We start from the raw sequence: 22,629 nt of genomic DNA on the forward strand, positions 1-22,629 counted from the left end.
TCAACGTCTTAAGGTTTTATACAGCATTATATCATTTTTGCAACAGCAAATCATTGTTGTCAATTCAGTAAAAGGTAGTGACGCCCTTCCAATGCAGCCAACATAAGAATGTTGCCAGCAATATAAAAATAAAATCTACCATTATGTTTGCTAGTGAATAGCGGCTTTAATTTAGTGTTGGACATTGTTCAAGTAGACGCCAAAGAAAAAAAGCAATATTAAGTGTGTGGTAGACGGTCGCTGACAAACCTTCAGACCGTCTGACCTTGGTCTGTGGATCCGTCTGAGGTGCTTGCTAGACGGTGCTACAGACAGGCAGACCACAGTGTGTTCAGGATGATTCATTTGATGAATTGTTATAGTTGGTCAAACCCATTTGTCAGTTAGTAACAACCAGGAAAATTATACTCATCCCTTTCTTTTGGGCGCTAGTACTAGTGTAAGACAAAGATAGTATGAGCTACAGACAGGCAGACCACAGTGTGTTCAGGATGATTCATTTGATGAATTGTTATAGTTGGTCAAACCCATTTGTCAGTCAGTAACAACCAGGAAAATTATACCCATCCCTTTCTTTTGGGCGCTAGTACTAGTGTAAGACAAAGATAGTATGATTCTCTTTGTCTATGTTTGAAATGAGACAGTCCTTTGACAAACTTTAGAAATGTTGCTGAGTACCCATGGCTAACCACACGAGCGCACACGGCGCGTCCTCCGAGCGAAATGCCCGAAATGGCCTATTGCGGTCGGCGACGGGCGGTTCCGGACCGGACGCTATGAGGACCTACCGCGAACCACGTTCGAGGTGGTGCCTCCTGTCACACTTACGTACGAATTTACAAGTAGGACAGAGAGGCAACATGTCGAACGTGGTTCGCGGTGGGCCCTCAGACCATGGTCGCTAGCGCGCGCTCGCATGCCAAGGGCGTCTGGAGGTCAAACAAAGTTTTGTTGGAAACGACTGTCTACACGGTCCGTCCACACCAAGGCCACGCGGTCCGACGGGGCTTGTCAGCGACCGTCTAGTAAGCACTTTACATTACAAAGATTTTAATGCATCGATAGAGGTCGCTGTAGTAGCAACAAATGGCGAATGAACACTTGAGAGTAAAAAGAATACTGAATTCTCGGGATTTGTCTGCCATTTTGTATGTATTTGAAACAACAAACAACACCATCCTATTTAATACAAAATACTAACCAAGTAACCATTAATGTAACGCTAAAGAATATATCAAAACGACTAATTTACAATGGAGTCATCAGCGTTACAGGGCGCAGAGAATGTTTCCGTGAAGGCTGAGCCCTGTGAAGATGTATGTATAAAAGATGAGCCCACGTTCGAGACAGTTCTTGTAAAAGTTGAGCCGGACCTCTATGTGAATGTACAAGACGAGCCCAGCTGCGAAGATGTCACAAAAGTCGAGCCTTCGTACACATATGTGTCTGTTAAAATCGAGCCACTCGACGTTAGCGCCGACCAGTCCGACCACGCCGTGAAGGATGAGCCCGTGCTTGGCCACAAGCTAGAGGAGCCTGAGGAGCACCACGCACGAACAGGTCAGTTGTGGGTTCTAAACATTTGCTGCACGAAAAACATAATAAAGTTTCACTAGACTTATATAGACCGTGATTACCTTTTGTACAACAAAATGCACAAACAAGAACAAGATGCATGTAACTGCGTCGAAATATCGGGAGTTCAAAAACAATACAAAAGGTAATCACGGTCTATATCCCGGTCAATATAAGTCTAGTGAAACTAACCGTGAATCATTCAAAACATAATAAAGTTTATCAAATTATAAATGAGATTAGCTGAGATACTGGCCAAAAAAATTCAACATTTTGGAATTCAACATCAACAATGTAAGAACTAAGAGTATTAGAAAAAACCGGCAAAGTGCGAAACTGACACGCGCAAGAAGGGTTCCGTCCCATACGCAAAAAACCGCAAAAAAAATCACGTTTGTTGTATGGGAGCTCAACTTAAATATTTATTTTATTTTGTTTTTAGTATTTGTTGTTATAGCGGCAACAGAAATACATCATCTGTGCAAATTTCAACTGTTTAGCTATCACGGTTCATGAGATACAGCCTGCTCACAGACAGACGGACAGTGGAGTCTTAGTAATAGGGTCCCGTTTTTACCCTTTGGGTACAGAACCCTAATAAAAAGTATTTGGTGAATGTAAATAGGCCAAATACAAACATTGGTAAAATTCCCAAATACCGAATATCCCATCTGTACTGATTACTGAGGGAATGTAAACCAGTTTTAATAGCATGAAAAAACCGGTTTACATTCCATATGTCCACGTCCCATTATATCAGCCACTGCATTTTTTCCCTGGCATATAACCTCTGGCATCTGCGTTTCTGATTCGAGCATCCTAACGCCCTATTAGTACTAATAACGTCCATTTAAATTTAAATAATTACCAAATGGTTTTTTTTTTTTTTTTTTTTTAATTTATTTATTCACTTTAAATATTCATACAACTTTTGCCAGTATGCCACTATTGTAAACCTCTTTGGTTTATGTAATAGTTGGCGAGTTCGCGCGGTCCGATCCGCGTTTGCTTAATACTATTAGGTATATAATTATTTTATTTATTATATATATGTAAAACTAATCTATACACATCAAATCTCTGCATCTATTTTATACATTACTCTAGACTTAGGTAGTATTTTTTTAGTCTTGGCATACATCTGCCGTGGTTTTCAACAATGTTAATGAGATCATACAGTACATTTTTAGGTAAGGTGTTTAGTATACATGGGAGTAGAAAGTCAGTTACTCTTTTACCGTATACATTGTTACTTTTTGGAGTTGTATATGCAGGTAGATAATCTAAGGTACGCAAATTACTGGAGCGAGTATTTTTATCTAATGATGGTATAATTTCACACTCCTCTGTAACTAAGGACAAGCAAAACCTATCAAAAACGTTAATAACTTTGCAATGTTTAAATAGACCCTTTTTATCATTTTTATACTTTCCTTTAATTTTATTTGGTACAATTGTTTTTAAAAGTGCTGATTGTAGGTTATAGATTTGTTTCAAGTAGGTTTTGAATGTCCGCCCGTAGCTTGTGATACCATAACATATAATTGAGTCGGCGAGTGATAAGTATAGCATACGTAGTGTATTATATGGGAGTTTGTATTTAAGCAATGATAAGTTGGCCATGACGGATCTAAGTTTTGAACATATGTGATCTATGTGTGGTCCCCAATTGAAGTTATTATCTATAACTAGGCCTAGGTAGGTGTGGTGTTTGACAAGTTCAAGTGTTTCGCATTTGCAGTTATTGCTAGGGTTGTGTAAGCAGTGATGTGCATGTGCTATGATGTTAGGGACCCGTATTTCTCTAGTGTACGGTGATCGTATGTGGATAACTTTAGTTTTTTTAGCGTTTATTGTAAGGCCTACGTCATGAGCCCATTTGCATAGTAAGTCGAAGTTATTTTGCATGGTTTTTTGAGCTTCGAGTAAGTCATGATGAGCAGTAAGTAGGCACGTGTCGTCAGCAAATTGGTATACAGAACCCTCACTAAATATGTTGCACATGTCGTTAACGTAAATCAAGTATTCGGTGGGACTGACTATGGAGCCCTGCGCCGAGCCCTCCTCCGTGCGTAGCGGGTCGCTGAGCGCGTCGGCGATCTTCACCCTTGTGTATCGGTTGCTATGGTAATTCTGGAACCAGTGCAGTAGGGGTCCTTGTATACCATTTTGCTGTAGTTTGGAAAATAAGGTGCTGTAATTCAAAGTATCGAATGCCTTGCTGAAGTCAATAAAGGTGGCAATTACATGTTTACGCTTGTTTAAATAGCCATTAACCTCGTTTGTAAATTTGGTTAATAATTGAGAGGTACTTCGGTTTTGCTGGAAACCATATTGTTTATTATTGATTATTTTATTACTATTTAAAAATTTGTTTAATTCACTCCCGATGTATCTCTCAATTATTTTGTCTATACATAGTAGGATCGTAATAGGTCTGTAATTATTGTAGTCAGTGTATGGGCCTTTTTTGTGGATAGGGCGTATGATGCCGACCTTTAACCTGTCGGGGAAGGATGACGTTTTGATGCAGGTGTTTATTAGATGAGTAATAAGGGGCGTAATTTCGGTAATGATATATTTTAAATCTGAAACACGAATTTTGTCGATTCCGGGGCTTTTATTATTATTAAGTTTTTTAATTATATTAAATACACAGAGGTTATTTACTTGTTTTAATCTCATTGTTACCTTAGGAATATTACAATACGATTTAGGGTTCAATAGGGGTGAGTCACACATGCCACATATACTCTTGACATTATTCCTGAATTCATTTGCAAAATCGTTGGTTAACAATTTAACATTATTTTTGAAATGTTTCATAATTATTCTATCGATGCTTTTACTTATTCTACCGCTCAAACTGTTGACAATATCCCAAACTTTCCGTGGGTTTTTGAAATTAGTACATATTTCGTTTTTTATATAATTATTCCTAGTATTCTCTATACATTTATTAGTTTTATTCCTATATTTATTATATAATAGCCGTTTTTGTTTATCGTTTACATCTTTACGCCAAATGTTATAAAGTTCCTGCTTTTTATTAAACATATTTATGATTTTACTATTTATCCATTTGCAGGTTGCTCGTTTACTTAACTTATTTTTTGTTACATAACTACATTTATCGTACGTTTGCGTAAATTTGTCGGAAATAAAGTTCATAATATCGTTGGGGTTGTTGAATGCAAGGGCGACACTCCAATCGATTTTTTTAAGTTCATAATGCACTTTTTTATTGTCTAATTTGTTTACTAACTGTGGCGGGTCCTTTTTGTTGTCGGTATCGGCGCCGCAGGTGATTACGCAACCGGTTATCAGGTGGTCGGCGAGCGCGTTGTTGATAACCGCGGTGTACACTTCGCTGCAATTTATGCTGCGCACGAACACATGATCGATGCATGATTTCGTTACAATCTCGCCTCGTTGTTCTATTCTGGTATATTGGTTAATTCCGCTCTCCAGTCCGGCTTCGTACAATTGATTGAGGTATTCTGTGGTTGCGGGAGAACTGGACTTTAGGTCGATGTTCATATCACCTAGTAACACGCAAGTACTTCGAGGTTGGTACTGTAAAAGTAACTGAGATAATTCAAGTGTGAATGTACTTTTATGTAGATGAGGCGGTCTATACGTGATGACAAGGTTCGATTTCATACCATGATTAGTTTTCAGTTCTCCTGTAATGCATTCGAAGCTTGCGGTTTTCATTATGTTTCTGTGGAAATGTACGCTATTGTGTACATATAGGATGATGCCTCCCCCTCTCTTGTTAGTGCGGAGCTGAGTGTACATGTCGTAGTCTTGTAGTTCGAACATCTGTTTACAGTTATCTGAGATGTTGGCCTCTGTTATAGCTATTGCGTGTATAATATGTTGACTGCTAAGTACTATTTGTTCGAGCTGTGAAAAATTCTTGATAATGGATCGTATGTTTACGTGTAGTAAAATAAGATTGTTACTCCCGTTTATACTTAAGTTGAGAAAGTCGGTCCACTTATCATATGTAGATTCGTTAATGTTTGTTATCACGTTTGTGCTATTCATTAAATGTAAATTATTTAAACTTGTATAAGGTGGGTGCTTGTCAGTCACAATAGGTTTAATTATTAGTCGACATACCTGGTGCCTGGCTGCCCGTAAAACGATTTTTTATTTTTTCGATATCCTCCATCGATCGGATGCTGATAGTTTTTTCGGACTCGGATTTTCTGACGAGTATTTGCCCGTCCTTAGTCCATACATATTTGCACAGGTCGGTGTTTTTTAGTTCAGTCTTGGCTCTCCATAATAGGTATGAGTTGTAGGGCGTCAGCGGCTCCCGTAGGTATATTTTTGGTCTGGCTCCTTCGGTACTGTGTCCTCCTGTTGTTAAGGGTTTATTTTTTGCTGCTTCGAGCCATCGCGCGCGGCATCCATTGCGCAGTTGTACCATAATTATTGGATGGTGGTGATGACTGGCAAGTCCTTGACCTTGAGCTGGTCGTGGGCGCCTTTTCTTCCGGAAGACCTCGATTATATCGTTCGGGCTACAATCAATATTTGTGGCTATGTTTTGTGTAATTGTTAAGGCGTCCTCGTTCTCGTTTTCTTCAATTCCACAGATTTCTAGACTGTTCGCCAGTTGGTTTTGTTCCACGGAATTCATTTTTTGTTCCATAGCTTGGTATTTCAATTCCATGTTTTTGTATTTATTTTTCATGTCTTCACAGGTGTTCTGAAGTAGTTTTGTGGTAGTTTCAAATGTTTTTAGTTTCACTTCATAATCATCAATTTTATCGGAGTAAAATTGTAGGGTACGTTCAAGTTCCTGTTGAATAATCTCTCTTATCTCGCGGCGCAAGTCGCGGCTTATGTTTTTAACTATAGCACTTCAGAATCGCTTTTGTGTTGGTTCATTCAATTTTAAAACATAACAATTTGATTCTATTTTCTAATACCACTGATTCATATTAGACTGTCTATTTTTTCTTATTAATAATAAATATTCTTTATTTGCTTAAAATATGGTACAATGAGATTGTATAGATAACATACAAGGTATAAGAAGAAGAGAGTATAAGTAGTATTTATTTATTTAATCTTTATTGCACAAAAGAAAATACAAATGTACAAAAGGCGGACTTAATGCTACAAGGCATTCTCTACCAGTAAACCTTCATATCATAGTATCATAGTATTCTGACTTGGATCTTTTTCATATCCATTCTTTAGCCCCATGGTTGACTGGTAGAGAATGCCTCAAGGCGTTAAGTCCGCCATTTGTACTCTTTTTGCGTAAATTTGTGCAATAAAGTTTAAATAAATTTTGCTAGTTTAGCATGGAAAGTTACGCTTAACCTAAACCTAACTTATACCTATCTAAATTCTACTGAATACTGTATGCAAATAAGTCATCTATAGTGTTGAACACATCTTAGTTTTCAGACAACGATAAAGTTGTGCTTTAAATGAATTAAGAGGCAGATCCTTAACATTATCTGGAAGAGCATTAAATATTTGTATACACAAATACAGGGTGTCCCTAGCCATTGGACACAGCCGAAGTATACAAAGTATCATAACAAGCAAATATTTAAGTGGGGCGCCTATACAACAAACGTGATTTTTTTGCCGTTTTTTGCGTAATGGTACGGAACCCTTCTTGCGCAAGTCCGACTCGCACTTGATAGTTTTTTTTTTTTTTCAATTTTGCTTGTCTAAAACTATTCTTGGATACTAAATATTCGATTTTATGCATATTTTGTATGACTGACGAGTGTAAGGCCGTAAGGCCTAATCCGCCTAATGTTTCTTGGAGAAATGTTATTATTAACATTAACTGTATCGATTAGTAGAATAAAAAAGGCGTTTTTTTTGGAATTTTTAATTGGTTCGATTCCCTGGTGAAACAAGTGAATTTCAAAAAGTATTTAAATGCAGTTTTGTTTCTTTAAAAAAATAAAAGAATGTTTCTTTTAAACAAAATGAGCTATCTTAAGGTTTTAAGGCACTTTCCCTCCAGGGCCCATTCATTCTTTCCACACTGTATTTCATTTTAAAAATAAAACATTCTTGTTGCAGGGCAAACTCCACAGAAAAAACCGAGCAGCAACACCGAAACTTACAAGCAGTTGAGCAAAGATACTAAGGAAAAGCCATACAAATGTGGCAAGTGTAGCTATGCTTGCACCTTAAAAAAATATTTGCAACGTCATCTGTTGACACACACTGGAGAGAAGCCTTACAAATGCGCCCAGTGTAGTTACGCCAGCGCCCGCCAAGATCATTTGAAATATCATGAAAAGATACATAATATTGAAAAACCTTACAAGTGTGAGCAGTGTGATTATGCTACCAACAAAAAATTAAATTTGCAACTTCATGTCATGAAACACACTGGTGAAAGTCCTTACAAATGCGAGCAGTGTAATTATGCTAGTACCCAAAAAGCTAACTTGCAAAGTCATTTAAAGAAACACACTGGAGAGAAGCCCTACAAATGCGGTCAATGTGATTATGCTAGCGCATACAAAAGTTCTTTGCAAACTCATTTACGTAAACATGATAACGAGAAAGCTTACAAATGTGATCAGTGTAGTTTCGCCAGTAATTGCAAAAATAGTCTTATGATCCATTCAAGAAAACACACTGGAGAGAAACTGTTCAAATGTGAATACTGTAGTTATGCTACCCCCCGTAAATGTCATATGCAAATTCATGTAAGGAAACACACAGGTGAAGCACCTTACAAATGTACTCAGTGTAGTTATGCCACTGCGCATAAACCTGCTTTACGATCTCATGTAAGACAACACAATAGTGAAAAGCCATACAAATGTAACCAGTGCAGTTATGCTAGCAACCAAAAATATCTTTTGGAAGTTCATGTTACGAAACACACTGGTGAAAAGCCGTATAAATGCCACCTTTGTAATTATGCTTGCAGCAAACCAGGTATTTTGAACGTCCATATAAGGAAACATACTGCTGAAAAGTCTTACAAATGCGGCCAGTGTAGTTATTCTACTGCCTACAGATATAATTTGCAAGCACATGTAATTAAGCACACTAATGAGAAACCTTACAAGTGCGATCAGTGTGAGTATGCGGGCAGCACAGAAAGAAGTTTGACAGTTCATTTAAAGAAACACACAGGAGAGAAGCTTTTCAAATGCGATCAGTGTAGTTTTGCTAGTAATTACAAAAAAAGTATAAAAATCCATAATAAAAACAACCATGCTAGTTAGAACCCGTTTTTTTTTATAGCCTATTTGTGTGTCCCCTCTCCCTTTCCAACCTCTTTCCTTCCCTCCCTGTGCTGAGCAAGATCCCGCCAATCCCGCTGGAATGCATAAAAGTACAAATACATGTTAACCAGATCTTGAACTAGGGATGTTGCGGATGCCGTTTTTTTTGACATCCGCGGATGCGGATGCAGATGCGGATTTTTAAAGGCTCACAGACAGGCTATCGAGATTAGGCATATAAAAAACGTCAAATATTACACTTTAGTAATTTTTATTTAAAGAAAACGAAAGTTAGTATTTGAACAAGAATATATATTCTGTTTTTTATTCCGTAGACTAAAATGACAGTTCATGTGGTACTAAGAAATGTCATTTCATACACATTAGACGTCATTTTAGTCTACGGAATAAAAAAACAGACCATAGGTGCCCCACAATCGCATTACTATACTAAAGTCCAAATAAAACAAACTTCACTTTTTGTCGCTGTCCGTCATAGGCTAAAGTGCTCGATCGACGAATCACAAATGGTACAATGCCTCAAGGGCCTATTTTAGATTTAAGCTAGTTATTAACCTTTTCGACGCCGTGTCAAATACAAAAGGTGTCATCCAGACGCCACGTCACCGAAGTGTCAAAACTGAAATTGTACTTTATGCATATGCACGTAGGACGTAGGTCTATGTTGCTCTGTCGTCTGTGGCCGATTAATCGGTCTTTGGCGTTGAACCTACGGTGCGTATAGATCGGTCATTAGCGTCCAAAAGGTTAAGTGTTACTGAAGTATGAAGTTCTTCTAGTTTTATAGATATTTGCCATTTTCAAAATTACCCCGCTTTCGAAGATACCCCATTTTTCCTCAATATAGGATAAGTACGGGATAGTCTTAAACGGGAATAGTAGGAAGATTTGCTGACTACGGATGAGGTCTCACCCAAGGCAGTAATTTTTCCACTTTTAAATTTATTCTAAGCTTAATAGCATGGTTCGCAGACGTTTCTGCTTGTTAAATAATAATTTAATAGTATTACTACTACTACTTGAAATAACACAAAAGGAATAAAATATTTTCATAAAATAATTTAATTTATTTCCTAATAAGAGTATTTCTCGTATAATAGATTTATTCTGTCTTGTTCCTCCGATGGCGGTAGGGCGCGGGCAGCTTGAGGTGCACGGTGTTGACGTGAGTCTTCATGGAGTTGGACTGCGAGAACGACTTGCCGCAGTGCGCGCACATGTAGGGTTTCGCCCCGGTGTGCACCTGAAAACCCAAACAACAAACATTGTAAAGCGCGCTTGTTTTATGCGATAAACGCAGACGAGAACGCGGAAAAATGACAATGCGCTTACCGCGTTAAACAATGTACTGTCAATTGTCTGATGTAAAATAATAAAACAAGCGCTTAAGAGGCCGTAGTCGATTTTGGAGCAAAAATGTAAAATTGATAGATTTAGTCGTTGAAATTATACACGTTTTGTTACGTAATATCTAAATAACAAGTATTAGTTTCTATTAGCACGCCTTCTCATCTTGCCTTTTAGGAATGAGGTCGAGAGCGTGCGTCACCGGTAATATATGAAGAAAAGGGGCAGTTTTTAAAAATTCATCAAAAAATTATGGTGGTAAAATATACAAATTGATGTATAGGTATAAGAATAGTTTCAGCAAATGTTGTAGATTGTTTAAGTATCAAAATTACGTTGAAATTAAGTCGATTTTCAGAGAAATTGTCACTTGTTTTGAAGTAATTTCTGGAGAAAATTGAATTCGTTTAACTTTCATTTCCTCGAACTCTAAGTCATATAACAAAAATGTAATCTGATAAAGGTCAAGTACAGAATATGTGTAATACAAATTTACATAAGAGCGACAAAATCAGTGCTTTACGCGCGTTTACGTGTCTTGTGTGTGAAAGCCTTCTGTAAACCTTATATAGCGAACATAAGGGGTGTACCACATACCCGGTCGTGACGGTTGAGCGCCGCCTTGTGTTTGAAGGCCTTTGGGCAGCGCGAGCACTTGAACGGTCGCTCGCCCGTGTGTGTGCGGATGTGGATCTATAAACATATATTATACATGAATTAGTATATCACGATACAAGTGCGAAAAGTAGGATATTCGCAACGAGTGTGTAAGAATTGTCCCCAAATTTATCCATTGATCTGTGTAATAATAGTGAGTAAAAACCGTACTGATCTAAATATTTTGATCTGTGTAAGATTCGTCCATAAATATTGATTTATTTATTGTTCAAAAAGTACATGACAAATTGAATGCCATATACTACAGTGACAATTGAAAATTGTATAAAATGGTTCACGCGTAGTATAGGTTCCCCTCCTTCTTTATTTACTAACCTGCAGCAGTTGGCAGACGCTGAACCGCTTGGGGCACTTGGTGCATTGGTAGGGTTTCTCCCCCGTGTGCGTCCGCTGGTGGTACACGAGCGTGGCGTTCGACTGCCAAACAAATTTTTATGAATAAATATTCGTTCAGTGAACTAGCACATGATATTTATTTTAGTCTATAGTAAAACGACTACTTATAAACACAAAAGATTTAATAAAATAATTTGATTTGTTCCTTAGTTGTATACAATAAATAAACACCGTGCACTTCTTGTCGGTGTGGTCTCGTCGGGAAATGAACTTGACGCGCAAATGTCGCTGGTAGGGGGCGTCCACTATAAACGTGAGCCAAATCTCAACAAATCTCACGTGTAACCTACCGTGCACTTCTTGCCACAGATCTCGCAGACCCTGTCGGTGTGGTCTCGTCGGAAAGTGGACTTGACGCGTTGGTAGTGGATGGCCTACATTATAAACGTAAGCCAAATCTCAACAGATCTCACGTGTCACCTACCGTGCACTTCTTGCCACAGATCTCGCAGACGACCCTGTCGGAGTGGTCTCGTCGGGAAGCGGACTTGACCCGCAGATGTACTCGTTGGTAGTGGATGGCGTACGACTTCTCGTGCGCAAATGTTCTGTTGCACTGTAAAAAAAGTGTATGTATACATATGTATTTTTTTTTATTTGCATGGTAATTTGTCTGTTTTCTGTGTATTCTGTTATCACAGATAGGTTCTGTAATAGGTTATTTTTCAATCGGTGTAGGGCGAGACGAGACGAATAAGATCGAGATGAGAAGGGGGCAAGATATACACACTCGATCTGGGCCCGTCTCGGGGTTTCTCAACGAGTGTGTATAGCAGGCATAAAACGAAGCACTTACTTTAAATTTTTTTTTTTTTTTACTTTATTTAGAACACAAACAGTCACATATACAAATGGGTTTGAAGTACAAATGTACTTAACATACTTAAGAAAACAGACCTGGAGGTTCATTAGTAAGTACATAATGTTAACATACACACTAAACAGCAAAGATAAAAAGGAGATAAAAGAAAAAGAAAAAGAAAAACATGAGCCTACGGTTGTCCTACCGGAAAGCCGGAAAGTTACATTTATACATTTACTTATTTATATTTATACTTGACATATTAAAACAACTTATGTCTAAGTTTCATTCTAAGACTAGACAGGGAAGTGTGAAAAGGATCAATGTCATGTAGGTGCTTATTATAATAATTTGGGACTCGTCTGAAAAATGTGTGCCGAGCGTAATTCTTGCGGGCAAAGCTGATATGAAATAGAGGTCTAGAACGTAGGGGTTGGTGCGGACAACTGAAAGTGACTAATTCTAAGAGATTCGTACATTTTATCACACCTTTAAGAATTTTAAACAAGAACATTACATCTAAGTAGTGTCTTCGGTTATAGAGGGAAGGAACACAAAAATGCTTCGCTGCTGACGAAGTGCGTTCGAAGTAATTACCTGTCCTGTAACAAAGTGATTTTAAAAAAATATTTTGGATCCTTTCCAGGCGATCAATATGGACTTGGTACTGAGGTGTCCAAACAACACAACTAAATTCTAGTATACTCCTAACAAAGGAATAGAAAAGTAGTTTATAGGTATTGGGGCGCCTGAAGGGCTGTCCAATTCTGAGAATCATCCCCAACTTCTTATAAGCTCGCTTACATATATTATCAATATGTAGACTAAAATTCAATTGCGAGTCTAAGGTAACACCTAAGTCCCTAATGGAATATACCCGGGCTATATTTCTTCCAGCTAAAGTGTAATTGAAAATTAACGGGTCATTTCTACGATTAAAACTGATTATGAAACATTTATCAGTATTTAAGAAAAGCTGATTATCTGAACAGTAGAGTAAAAAGTTATCTAAGTCATGCTGTAATGCACGGCAATCTGCTTCCGAGGACACAGCTTTGTAAATCTTTGTGTCATCTGCATAGACGAGGTGCTCAGAGTTCCGAAAACAGGAGGATTATATACAAGAACATGAGAAATAAAAGGCTAATAGCAATAAATAACGTGTGGTTGTGGTTTTCAATAGGGAATATTACGCGAAACTCTGCGCAGGGGGCGCCACTACGACAATCTGAGGGTCTATCGCGAAACAAGAAAATCGAAGTTTCGTTATCCAACATCTCTGTCACTCTTGCATATTCGAGCGACAAAGAGTCAGATAGCGAAATTTCGGATTCGCGTTTTCCGGTAGGTCCTCTGTAAACAAACCGCCTTGATGCATCAGTGTCATATTTTATTATCTCTCAAAACTTGTAAAAAACCTGTTAAAGGTACAGTATGTATAAGTCAATCTATGGACTATGGTTTACTAAAAAGGCTAGTGCTGCACTCTGGTGGCAGAACATTGCAGTAATGACCCCTATTGTGAACCTTGTCGCAATGCACGAAGGTTGATGATAGACCGCGCGCATCAGTTGACGTCTATGGAGATCAAAATTAATTCTAGGGATAAAAATATCTTATTTCGAATTACCTCTTCACATTTAACATAGTCGTCAGTCACGTGTATCTTCAAATGTTCTTTGAGCGTTTCGTCCGAAGCGAATCCCTCGCCGCAACTGAGGCACGGCCTAAACAAATAAATAACACTTATTTTTTATTTACTACAGATCAAAGATAGATATAACTCTGTAATAGATGGATACAGTCTAAGGAAAAAACGTGCCTCGAAAATCAAGAAAATTTGATTCTCGTTCAGAGGGTGCTACTAGCTTTGGCCTACTGTCGTATAGATGGCGTTGACGGTTTCGTTTGTTATTTAACAATTTTAACGCATATCAGTGAAAGAACATGGGTCAAAATCATAAAAATAATTAATGCAAATAAAAAAAAACATTTATCCATATTTAAATACATTTTATCGTATTTTTACAAATCTTCATTTTTAGTTTTAAAATATGTCGATAGATGGCAGTGAATTTACAGTGGTTACAAAATTTACTATGACAGTACCGCTCTATCTTATCATATCCTCTTTGGTACAGGTAAGTGAACGAGCTCAGTAGAGATAGCGTTAACTATATTTATTTATTTTTAAACTTTATTGCACATAAAAAAAAGTACAAAACGCGGACTTATATTACAGACGTTGCTATTATTACTAGACCAATCCCGGCTCGTACAGTCGCCATCAGATATATCGGAGCGCCCGAGGTGCTCACAAATATCTGAACACGCCTCTATTGTCAAGGCCTTAGCGTGCGTGTTCAATTCATTAAAATAATCATTAATTAAAGTAAAATAAAACAATATAAAAATAATCTACACAATTTTTTTTTTTTTTTTTTTTTTTTTTTTTTTTTTTTTTTTTTTTTTTCAATATCCAATTATAATTAAAAATATTTCCCAGCGCGCATAAGTTGTTTGCAGAAATCGCGAAGCGTCTGGTTGACGTAACTGGTGACCGAAGAGCTGGCGGCTTTCTCGCACAACGTATCAGCATTGCGATACGTTGTGCGATGCCGCCGGCATCCTTGGTACAATGCCTCAAGGGCCTATTTTAGATTTAAGCTAGTTATTAATTTCGTTTACGTAGTAATACATAAATTTGTGAATTGTGAAAAAAGAAAAATTTTTTAATACAAATTATAAAATTAAATTAAGATTAAATCATTATCATTATATTGACGACCGGTCTGGCCTAGCGGGTAGTGACCCTGCCTGTGAAGCCGATGGTCCTGGGTTCGAATCCCGGTAAGGGCATTTATTTTGTGTGATGAGCACAGATATTTGTTCCTGAGTCATGGGTGTTTTCTATGTATTTAAGTATTTATATATTATATATATCGTTGTCTGAGTACCCATAACACAAGCCTCCTTGGGCTTACCGTGGGACTTAGTCAATCTGTGTAAGAATGTCCTATAAAATTTATTTAATTTAAAATTTATTTTGACATGTCATAAAAGGCATTTGTAGTCAACCATTTTTTTTAACTGAGTATACATATAATGCCCTTGTAATTGTTCGAGGTCAACGGAAAGTACCCTATAAAGTTTAATTCCCTCGAGTGTCAAAATATACTTTTTTTTGCGGCATAAACGGCCGTTTGTTTTACGTTAACTTAGATTCTAATAAACAAGTTTGGGAACAAATCAAATTATTTTATTAAATATTTTGATTTGTGTTTTGTAAGTAGTCACACTACTATATATAAATTAAAAACTGTAATAGATGTCATATATTAAAGAAAAAAGTGACGAAGCCCTCCAGTGGTGAAGGCCGGATTCGAACCGGCGTCTTTAGCTATCGCGGCTAGATGGCAGCACCAGTCTCTCTCGCTACAACGTAAATCCGTAAGGAGTTCGTGTAGGAGGTGCAAGCGTGCACTGCTTGCCCTTAGAGCTGGTCAAAGACGCCTAGTCTTACTAAGATGGCATATAGTCGAGAAATTCGGACGGGCACCGCCGTGGCGGGGTGGCCTAGGGGTTCATGGTGTTAGCCGCGATAGCTAAAGACGCCGGTTCGAATCCGGCCTTCACCACTGAAGGGGTTCGTCACTTTTTCTTTAATATATGACATCTATTACAGTTTTTAGATTCTAATAATTTATTTATTTAAATTTTAATGCACAAACAAAGAAAAATGTACAAATGGCGGACTTAATGCCAAAATGCATTCTCTACCAGTCAATCAGGTCAAACAGAGACATAAACAATCATATAAGGTTTCCGTTTTCTTCCTTTTGCGGTACGGAACGAACCCTAAAATAGTTATTTGTTTTATAAGAGGGCAAAGTTACCCGAGCAAGCCAAAGATTCCAAAATTGAAATGGGATTTTAAGCGTTGCGAGGGTTTCAGGGTAGGGTAAGCAAATTTTGCCACCGAGTGAAACTTTTCACCACATCAACACAAGTAAAATACTAAAATATCAAACAAAATAAAAGCAAATCAATTCAAAATGAATGTTTTTACATATTTGTCATTCAAAATCATCATTTATAAGTCAATTCTATCAGCAAACATAAGGAAACAACTCAAAATTTGCATTAGTTTACTTTGCCCCACGTGTGGATAAAATGCAACTTTCTCATCAGTTTTTGCATTGAGCCTTTACCAGCTGGTGTGGTGAAAACAGCATTTACCTTAAGCTAGTGTTACACGCGTTGTCCTCCGCGGCGCTGATGTGCCTGTTCAACGCGTCGAGACTCCGAAACTGTACGCCGCAGAGAACGCACAGAGACTCCGACTTGATGTTACTCTGTCAAATAAAACGATAACAAACTTTGAGATTAAATATGGTTTATGGTATAATAAAAAGACTAGTGCTGCACTCTAGTGGCAGAACATTGCAGTAGTATCTCCTATTTAACCCACTTAAGCGACTTTCGCTACGTGACATTCTACATATTACTGTGTTCGTAATGTAGAACATTAATTAAATTAAATATAATTTATTATCAGGCAACTATTATACATCACTTCTTCTTTCTTCTTTGTCGTAACCTCATGGCTGAGGGACGTGACGAGTGTGGACACTCTTCACCAGTGCTCTTCAGGCCGCTCTGTCTTGGGCCCAGTGCATGCTAGCCTGCAGTGTGGCGTTTGTCACTGATGTTATTCTGTCCGCCCAACGCGTGGCCATACGTCCATCCCTACGCTTCCTTGCCATGCGGCCAGTAATTATGAGCCTTATACATCACTACATAGTATAAAACAAAGTCGCTTCCTGCTGTCTGTCTGTCCGTCTGTCACCAGGCTGTATCCCATGAACCGTGATAGCTAGACAGTTGAAATTTTCACAGACGATGTATTTCTGTTTCCTTTATATAACAACAAATACTAAAAACAGAATAAAATAAATATTTAAGTGGGGTCCCATACAACAATCGTGTTTTTTTTTTTTGCTGTTTTTTGCGTAACGGTACGGAACCCTTAGTGCGCGAGTCCAACTCGCACTTGGCCGGTTTTTTTAAATATGTATAAATATAATACATCAGCATTGCACCCGTGATATTTTAACTATATTTTTAGCTAGATTAAGTAATTGATGTAAATAATTGTATATACTGTATAACTGTATTTGCATGTACATGTACTTAACGCAGATAAATAATATTCTGAATCTGTTGCTAGTACCTTACAAACTAACATACATACAATAAAAGTCTTACAATTGATAGATATTCATATTACTCTACTACAATTGGTTAATTGGGAGAAACTATCAGATTTAATAAACGGTGATGTACAGGTATATTTATCTAAAATATCTAAATTATTGAGTATGCATGTAATCCAAAATTATGATGTATTGCTAATTGGTGACATAAATATCGATTTAATGACGAAATGTAATCTTAGTAAAAATCTTAATAATACCATTACACAATTTGGATTTAGACAATTAATAAAAATACCTACTAGAATAAATAACCTGTCTAGCACATGTATTCATCATCTTCCTCGCGTTGTCCCGGCATTTTGCCACGGCTCATGGGAGCCTGGGGTCCGCTTGGCCCCAAGCCCCCAAGAATTGGTGCAGGCACTAGTTCTTACGAAAGCGACTGCCATCTGACCTTCCAACCCAGAGGGTAAACTAGGCCTTATTGGGATTAGTCCGGTTGCCTCACGATGTTTTCCTTCACCGAAAAGCAACAGGCAATATCAAACGATATTTCGTACATAAGTTCCGAAAAACTCATTGGTACGAGCCGGGATTGGTTTAGTAATAATAGTAACGTCTGTCATATACTGTCTGGCATTAATTCCGCGTTTTGTACTTTTTTTGATGTGCATTAAAGTTTAAAAATAAATAAATAAATATAGTTAACGCTATCTCTACTGAGCTCGTTCACTTACCTGTACTAACAATGGCATTTTGTTAAACAAAAGCCATTATTTCTTTTGTGTGAGCACGTGGCCTTTGTGCTTGCGCGCGTGGCCAATTGTGTGTGAGCCTTAGGCACAAAGGCCACGTGCTCACACAAAAGAAATAATGGCTTTTGTTTAACAGAATGCCATTGTTAGTACAGGTAAGTGAACGAGCTCAGTAGAGATAGCGTTAACTATACCTGGTCTCTATGCGCCTTCTTGCGATGCATGGCCAGCCCGTACTCCCCGATAAAGGACTCGCCACACAGCTCGCAGCAGTTGTTCGACGGGTGCTGCAGCCGGATGTGTGTGAGGTGGCTCGTAGATTTGCTGTAAAAAAGAATAAATATTTGTGGACTGATTGACCTAGCTCCAAATTATTTTACCTTACTCAATTCAGTCATGACTAGCATCCTAACTAACATTCTAAAATTTGTATTTAATTTAAATAAAATTAAATTGAATCGCGTTAGACCCGTTAATGACATTAATTATATTCTAAAGTAGTTATATTCTAAAAATTAGTTCCTTATTGTTAGTGCAGTCTGATTACTTAGCAGGAAGCGACTTTGTTTTATACTATGTAGTGATATAAAGTCCCTTACGTGAACGAAGCTCCACAAATCTTGCATGTGTACGTGAATCCGAGATGCCATTTACTGTGTTCCTTTGCTCTGTGACTGAAAATAACGAAAACGCGTCATTTAATATTTTAGTAAAGCAATTAATTAGCTTTTCCCAGCAGATCACAGTGAGGTCATAGTTTAGATTTTTTAATAAACCTAAAAAGTTTACGTAGATCATAGACTAGACTATAAACGTGTTTTGATAGTAAAGGTCACTGACCTGGACTTGGAGACGTGGTTGCACTTGCGGCAGACGTATTTGCGCTCGTGCGACGTGATGACGTGTGCGCGGAGCGCGCGTACTGTTGGCCAGCGTGTCACGCACACACAGGCTTACGGACCACGATACTGTTTACCCTATACAAGTACATACGGAAGATAATGCTCTGCTACTAAAGGTCACTGACCTGGACTTGGAGACGTGGTTGCACTTGCGGCAGACGTACTTGCGCTCGTGCGACGTGATGACGTGCGCGCGCAACGCACGTACTGTCGGCCAGCGTGTGAGGCACACCTCGCAAGCGTGCGGGCCACTTAACTGAAGTAAAAATGTATAACAAGTGTGAGGACCGGAACGTCTCCCGCTCTGTGACATAGACTACGCCGACTGTCATTATAACCTAAGTGTAAAAACCATGTAAAACACATGTATTGAATAAAAGCTTATTAATTAATTTAGGCTCTTATTTTAATATACCATAATTGGCGACGAGAAACAAGTATCTCGTGTGCACTGTTAGTGTGATAAAATTAAATCCACAAGTGGTTTCAACTGTATAATTGTGAGACTTTATATGGTAATGGCGGCAGCGCGGCAACGCTCACACGGTAATTTAGGCTCTTATTTAAATATACCATAACAAGTTTCTGTGAAAAATATTTTGATCCCGTAAAACCACCCAATCATAATCCAAGTTTTTGACTCCAAAAGCTCCCAGCTATGGTCCAAAATTAACTCAAATGTCTTCCTTCAGGACTGAGTATTAGAATTGTACGACCTGATCCCACCTTCCCCTTTCCATCATCGGATATCCAGGCCCGGGGAGCGAATGCGCCTGTTCGTGGTCCACGTTCCATTTGTTCGCACGAAACGTTTTGCCTATTCCTTTTTGGTAGGACGGCTAAAGAATGGAATGCGCTCCCGCCATCTGTATTCTCTGATCAATAAGACCTCGGTCTCTTTAAAGCAAGAGTGAATAGGCTGTTACTGAACCGTTGAGCTCCATCTTAGGCCCTGTCTTCACTTTCCATCAGGTGTGACTAGGGCCAATCGCCGATCAGATTATAATTTAAAAAAAACGTGCGTGTATTACATGTTGTATTGTCACAGGGCGGACACGCTATACATCAAAAAATCACTTGCGTTTATATGTGTGAACGGCACGTCTGTACACGAATCATGTGTCATAGTGTGAGTAAGTTGCTTAAAAATAGTACTGAGCGGCCGGCAAACGGCCGTCAAGCTGCTGTCGCGGGGCGAGGTCATTCGAGTCGGGGCGGGGCGGTGCGTGGCCGTTCTGTATGATAATACTATTACTTATTCTGTGGTATTGTACCGCGAGCGAATCAACTGTACTGCGCGCATGTTGACGACGTCAAATATTTAAATGCCGCGCAGTAGGTTTGACATATACATGTAGAATTTTATTTTAACTAATCTGAACTTTTACTGACCAATCACAATTGTATTTTAATAGCCGAAAATTATGAATAGAATCAAGAATCAAATGAATCAAGAATCAAATGTTTTAATCAAGGGTTTAATAGGGGGTATTACTGCAATGTTCTACCACCAGAGTGCAGCACTAGCCCGTTTAGTAAACCATAGAGTAACTTATACATACTGTGCCTTTAGCAGTTTTTTGACAAGTTTTCAGAGACAATAATATATGACATTGATACGCCAAGGCGGTTTGTTTACAGAGGACCTACCGGGAAATGCGAATTCGAAATTTCGCTAAGTGCCTATTTATTGCTCTAATATGCAAGAGTGACAGAGATGTTAGATACCGAAATTACGATGTGGTAGTGGCGCCCCCTGCGCAGAGTTTCGCGTAATACTCCCTATTGGAGAAGGGACAACTCAGTGATATGTGTCAGATACGTGTCAGTCATACGGACCATTTTTCAAAGTCAAGAATGTAGCTGTAAGTGGGTTATAGTTTAAAATAACATCATAACTTACCAGCGCATGCCTTGTCATGTGATTCTTAAATGTTGAATCCGTTATAAACCCCTTATAGCACTTATCGCATTTATAAAACGAGTTCAAGTAATTAAATGAATTCTTCCTCAACAACACCTCTTCTATCTGTTCCTCTTTACTCAACACAACCACTTGTATATCATCTAAACCTTCTAAATAAGTTATATCTTTGATAACTTTATCCTCATTAATATAATCATTACCATTTTCGAATTTTATCTCCTCTTTTATTTTTAATTTCTTCTTTCTTTTCTTTTTTACTTTTTTGGCTAGAGGCTCTTCATCAGATTCATATTTGACGGATATGTTATCTGTGTTTTCTATTTCATCTGTGGTTTCAATGTCTGTGGATTCTTCTTTTATTTGGAAGGAGATGTCTATGGTGCTGTTTATGGTGGTAGTGGAGAGGGGCAGAGTGAGAGAGTGGAGGCTACGGTCTATGGTCCTTAGGTAGGCAGTAGTCAGCTGAAACAATGATTTAAAAATAAATTGTAAATTCAAGGACTTCAGAATGTTGGGTTATTCTGAGCATATATTAGAATCTATGGTGAAGGGGGATATTACTCAACAATCTGAAGTATTTGGAATCACCAAATACTTTTGTATGTCCAAATGATACATATTACTACACTTTGTATATACAAAGTGTATGTCCAAATGACCTCTACAGGTCGCAATTCTCAACTGATTCTCGTGAATTCTGTGACCAGAAGTTTATTAATATTCAATTGTATTGTACTTACCATATGTTGCTGCATTAGTGAAAACTTCAGTATATGTTCAGCATTATGACATTTACTTTTGAACAACACGCTTTTCTGCAGCAACACAGCACATATACTGCAGATATGTAGCGGAAGACCATCTCCTGATATCTGAAATAAGATTAATTAACTTTAATACTCGATAATATGTGTATAATTGCATAATTTTCAAAAACCAATAAGACTTTTAATAATTAAATAATTAATTATGTAGAACGAAATTCAACTAAGTAAATAGCTATAGTAATTACAGCGTATTTAGATTATATTTTACTAACTATTTTATATCTGTAAATAATACGAATTTCAGTAAAATTATGGAGAATAACAAAACAATGCTAACCTGAGTTCCTGTTATAATTTGATATGATTCTGCAAGTTTGTATTTGAACATATCGAACAGTTTAACGTCCGTTATTAAACATACTCGACACGCAAGTAATTCCTCCATTGTTTTAGCGAGGGTTTCATACAAAAATCTTAATTAAATTAAATGTTTTATGTAGCAATAGCGAAACAGTCAAACAGAGCATAGGATAGGAGGAAAGCCAGTTTCTTTTTCTAATATGACCCACACCACAGGTAAGATATGGCTTCCTAAGTTTGACAGCGATCTAACCTGAGGATCTAACAGTAAAAAGTTGCCATAAAACATTTTTTATTTCTACTAAACTACTGTAAGGGGTCTATGTATAGTTGGTCAAGCAAATTTTGTCTGTAGAAAAAGGCGGCAAATTTAAGAAACCGAATAATTTTAACAGCGTATTCCTGATCATATTTAAAGACTAAAATGTCCTATAAACTTTTCTGTAATTCGCCTAGTTTCAGAGTTAATACCAATTTAATAAAATAAAAAAATAAAACAAGTTTTTATTGTTATTCGTGACGGGTGAGTTTTTTTAAAATCATTAACTGTTTCTATAGAAAAAACACAAAAACCAGTCAACATTTTAAGGATTTTTTAAATGAAATAGGTTTTGCCCAGTATGTTCATGCTAACTTATAAGTTTC

General features: G+C 37.7%; 2 protein-coding genes across 2 annotated transcripts; one reads left to right on the forward strand and one right to left on the reverse strand.

Moving 5' to 3' along the window:
• Positions 1 to 1,094: 1,094 nt before the first annotated feature.
• LOC134753017 (zinc finger protein OZF-like) lies at positions 1,095 to 8,810 on the forward strand. The gene is made up of 2 exons (XM_063688777.1): positions 1,095 to 1,560; positions 7,645 to 8,810. Exons 1-2 carry the CDS (start codon positions 1,254 to 1,256, stop codon positions 8,808 to 8,810), a joined length of 1,473 nt encoding a protein of 490 aa, XP_063544847.1. The 5' UTR covers positions 1,095 to 1,253.
• Positions 8,811 to 9,925: 1,115 nt separating this feature from the next.
• Positions 9,926 to 22,146, reverse strand: LOC134753177 (zinc finger protein 436-like). Its single transcript, XM_063688974.1, has 12 exons — positions 21,962 to 22,146; positions 21,598 to 21,729; positions 20,834 to 21,319; positions 19,056 to 19,186; positions 18,628 to 18,702; positions 18,223 to 18,352; positions 16,294 to 16,409; positions 13,685 to 13,781; positions 11,677 to 11,808; positions 11,172 to 11,273; positions 10,776 to 10,871; positions 9,926 to 10,074 (listed from the first exon to the last, which is right to left on the reverse strand). Exons 1-12 carry the CDS (start codon positions 22,067 to 22,069, stop codon positions 9,934 to 9,936), a joined length of 1,746 nt encoding a protein of 581 aa, XP_063545044.1. The 5' UTR covers positions 22,070 to 22,146; the 3' UTR covers positions 9,926 to 9,933.
• Between the last annotated feature and the right edge of the window lie 483 nt (positions 22,147 to 22,629).

The sequence above is a fragment of the Cydia strobilella genome, chromosome 26 (assembly GCF_947568885.1).
Source record: "Cydia strobilella chromosome 26, ilCydStro3.1, whole genome shotgun sequence".
Taxonomy (NCBI): Eukaryota; Metazoa; Arthropoda; class Insecta; order Lepidoptera; family Tortricidae; genus Cydia; species Cydia strobilella.

Excerpts from the sequence above, each read along its gene's own strand:
- LOC134753177 (XM_063688974.1), bottom strand. The coding sequence starts at position 22,069 with ATGGAGGAATTACTTGCGTGTCGAGTATGTTTAATAACGGACGTTAAA. Across the intron at positions 11,809-13,684 it reads ACTATGTTAAATGTGAAGAG|TGCAACAGAACATTTGCGCA; the intron begins GTAATTCGAAAT and ends CTTTTTTTACAG. Across the intron at positions 10,075-10,775 it reads CGCTCAACCGTCACGACCGG|GTGCACACCGGGGCGAAACC; the intron begins GTATGTGGTACA and ends TTGGGTTTTCAG.
- LOC134753017 (XM_063688777.1), top strand. The coding sequence starts at position 1,254 with ATGGAGTCATCAGCGTTACAGGGCGCAGAGAATGTTTCCGTGAAGGCT. Across the intron at positions 1,561-7,644 it reads GGAGCACCACGCACGAACAG|GGCAAACTCCACAGAAAAAA; the intron begins GTCAGTTGTGGG and ends TTCTTGTTGCAG.